At 38.5% G+C, this 3,256-nt stretch overlaps 1 protein-coding gene across 1 annotated transcript; it reads left to right on the top strand.

The window, feature by feature from the left end:
* The first annotated feature begins 1,861 nt into the window (after nucleotides 1-1,861).
* On the top strand, nucleotides 1,862-2,836 carry LOC116524971 (olfactory receptor 51H1-like). Its single transcript, XM_032240491.1, has one exon. It carries the CDS (start codon nucleotides 1,862-1,864, stop codon nucleotides 2,834-2,836), a length of 975 nt encoding a protein of 324 aa, XP_032096382.1.
* Nucleotides 2,837-3,256: the final 420 nt, after the last annotated feature.

Here is a 3,256-nt window from a genome sequence, read left to right on the forward strand (position 1 = left end):
CCTTCCATTTTCCCACCTTATTTTCTTCTTTTGTCTCTCATTTTCTCATTTCTCAAAATTTTCCCTCATTCCTCCTATTACAATTGTTTGACAAAATTATAAGAATTTTCTTTCTCAAAAATCACTAAGACACGAGAAAACCAGAAGAACAGTTATTTGGATGGATGAAAACTTTTATTGGCATTTCATTTAGTTCACAAACTTGAACTAAGTCAGCTTGTGAGAGAAATGGACATAAATTGACATTTTACATATATAGATAAAATACTCTGGCTATGGTTAGGGAAAACTTGATTAGAAATCTTTCAAAGAGTATTTTTGGAGATGTTAAAAACATTTATAATATGCTTTTTGATTTATCATGAGAATGGTTCAACCAGAAATGTATACACAGCCTGGAGATGGAATGCTCAATAATTGTAAAGCAAAGAGTAAATTATTTAAAAAATGCAAGGGATGCAGAATTAAATGTGATTATTTGTGACAGAGGATAATCTCTTAGTTTTCACCTCCACTGCAAAAACTCTGGTCAAAAAATGCACACAAACAAAAATAGAAAAAAATAATTCAATATTAATACTGAATATGAAGAACAAAACTTTTAGCTCAAATTTATCATAATAAAAGAACATATTTTCTTTCTAAGACTTTTAAATTTTAAATCTCACACTGATCCTATGAAGTAGATATTGTGATTGCCCACACATTACATATGTAGGGGCTTTACTGAGGACCAGGCAAAGCTGGGATCTAAATACAGGATGTGTGGATCTAAAGTCCATGCTCTTAACACTACATTGCCTCTTAGTCAACTTGATTCCAATCAATAGATCAAGGTAACTCGTGAGAGTCTTAAGGTTAACAGATTTTCAGTGAAAATATATTCTACTTTTGGCAACCGTGTCCAAAGTAGAATGAGCCTATCAAACGGTCTTTGATAGTATAGGTACTGGTTCTGGCAATGTGAATGTGCCTTCCAGATCTCCATGGAGGCCTCCATAATCCAAAAAATCAGGGTGTAACACGATCATTGTGCCTTAGCAATTAGAGATTGCCAGATAATTCTGATCCTGAAAAAGTCTTCCACTGAGCCCTGGGTATCTACTTTCTCTTGGACAGAATGGGTTATTCTAGACAACAATTGCTGTTGTTGCTTTACCAAGTATAATTTACTCCGCCATATTCTAAGATTTCACTAATTTAGAGGTGACAAACATTTTTAATTTTAAATGATTGAAGTGTCTGTGCTTCCTGTGTTGACAATGATTCTGAGGCTCTGAGGAAACAAAGGAGGGGCATGCTTGAAGAGAAGCATAGGTGTGTGCAAGGGGTATTTCCACCCCTGTCCTAGGTACAAGATCTATTGCCTTCATGAAAGCCCTGGACATAAGAAGTGTGATGGCTGGGAGTGGCATTCTTTGCAGATAATCAAATGATTTATATTTCATATTGACTCTGTTATACTTATAGTGGCTGGGTTATTATGTTCTCAGTTTCTGACTCAATAGCTTATAAGACATCAATTAGAAACAGGGAAAAAAGTAACAGGAGAGGCAGAAGATATTTTACTTAATGGGTTGGTGCTACAGTGTCTGCTTTAAGCTGAATATGGCTTAATTATTCTTGGATGAGTCATTTTTCCTTAGGTCAGTAGAACTTTACGCAACAGGATACACCTTGGAGTAATAAGTTTAGGGATTCTGTCTCCTCTTAAACTTTGCTTCCCCTACCCCCTAACATACACATTCATGTGGGAAAAAAATAGCTCCACTCTCAAGGAATTCAGAGTCTAATGTATCATTAATCTTTGTCACTGTATTTTTAGGAAACCACTCATCAGGATCCCACAGGTTTCTTTCCCATGGTAACCTCACGTTGGCATCATGCAGATAATTACTCCCACTTCCAACACCTTTACTTTGTCTTAACTGGAATTCCAGGGCTTGAGCAAAAGTATTATTGGATGGCATTCCCACTGGGTGCTATATATGTCGTTGCCCTCTTTGGCAATAGCATCATAATCTCTGCCATCAAATCTGAATCATCTCTACGTATCCCTATGTACTACTTTCTGTGCATGCTGGCATTGGCAGACATGGGGCTTGCCCTCTGTACTTTGCCCTCTATGCTAGGAATATTCTGGTTTAACTACAAGTCCATTGCCTTTGATGCCTGTCTTGTTCAGATGTACTTCATCCACACCTTCTCAGCCATTGAGTCTGGGGTGCTGGTGGCAATGGCCTTTGATCGGGTCGTGGCAATCTGGAGCCCTCTCAGGTACAGTGTCATTCTAACCAACGGTGTGGTCTGCAAAACAGGGTTAGTCATCTTGTCAAGGGCAGTCTGTGTTGTCTTCCCTGTGCCTTTCCTCATCAAAAGGCTCCCCTTCTACCGCTCCAACATCCTCTCCCACTCCTTCTGCCTCCATCAAGATGTTATGCACCTTGCCTGTGCCAGCACCTATGTCAACAGTCTCTATGGCCTCATCGCTGTCATCTTCACCAAGGGTTCTGACTCCCTATCCATCCTCCTCTCCTATGTGTTTATACTTCAAACAGTAATGGCTATTGCCTCAAGAGAGGGTCGGCTGAAGGCACTCAACACCTGTGTTTCACACATCTGTGCTGTACTCATCTTCTATGTGCCACTCATTGGGGTGTCTGTCATTCATCGCTTTGGAAAGCACCTGTCACCACTGACTCATGTCCTCATGGCAAATGCCTACCTTCTTGTACCCCCTGTGCTAAACCCCATAGTCTATACTGTGAAGACCAAAGAAATACGAAGGAAGATCATCCAGATATTTGTTCAAACCAAGATTACAGCAGAAGGTTAGAGTCTGCCTGTTTGAGAGAGGAAGAGTCTATTCTGCAAAAGCTCAATTATAACTATGAGAAATAAAGATTATTTATTTATTTACATTTTCTGTGTGATTTTAATTGGGCAAAGAAAGATCTCTCTTCTCACAGAGAATACTTTCTTTCCCAGTGCCAAATTGTGCATTGCCCAACATAGAAAGGGTAGTATCTACAAGAACTATTCAATGTACTGTTCTGTAACCCTATATTTAAGACAGTATATAACAGCTAAAGGCAGAGATTATTACAAATTCCATTTTTAAATAAATCTTTTGAACAGACATAGGCCATAAGTTTTATGCCTTTTAAATTAAACTTTCTTAAGCTAATTTAATTTAGTATTTTAGTCCAAGAGTTAGGAGTGGCCTCCATGAGCTTAGTAGGAAAGAAGCAAACTG

The sequence above is a fragment of the Sapajus apella genome, unplaced genomic scaffold, assembly GCF_009761245.1.
Source record: "Sapajus apella isolate SASKATOON/1434 unplaced genomic scaffold, GSC_monkey_1.0 scaffold47, whole genome shotgun sequence".
Classification (NCBI taxonomy): domain Eukaryota; kingdom Metazoa; phylum Chordata; class Mammalia; order Primates; family Cebidae; genus Sapajus; species Sapajus apella.

What these genes read in the sequence shown, in the direction of transcription:
- LOC116524971 (XM_032240491.1), top strand. Translation starts at nt 1,862, where the DNA reads ATGGTAACCTCACGTTGGCATCATGCAGATAATTACTCCCACTTCCAA.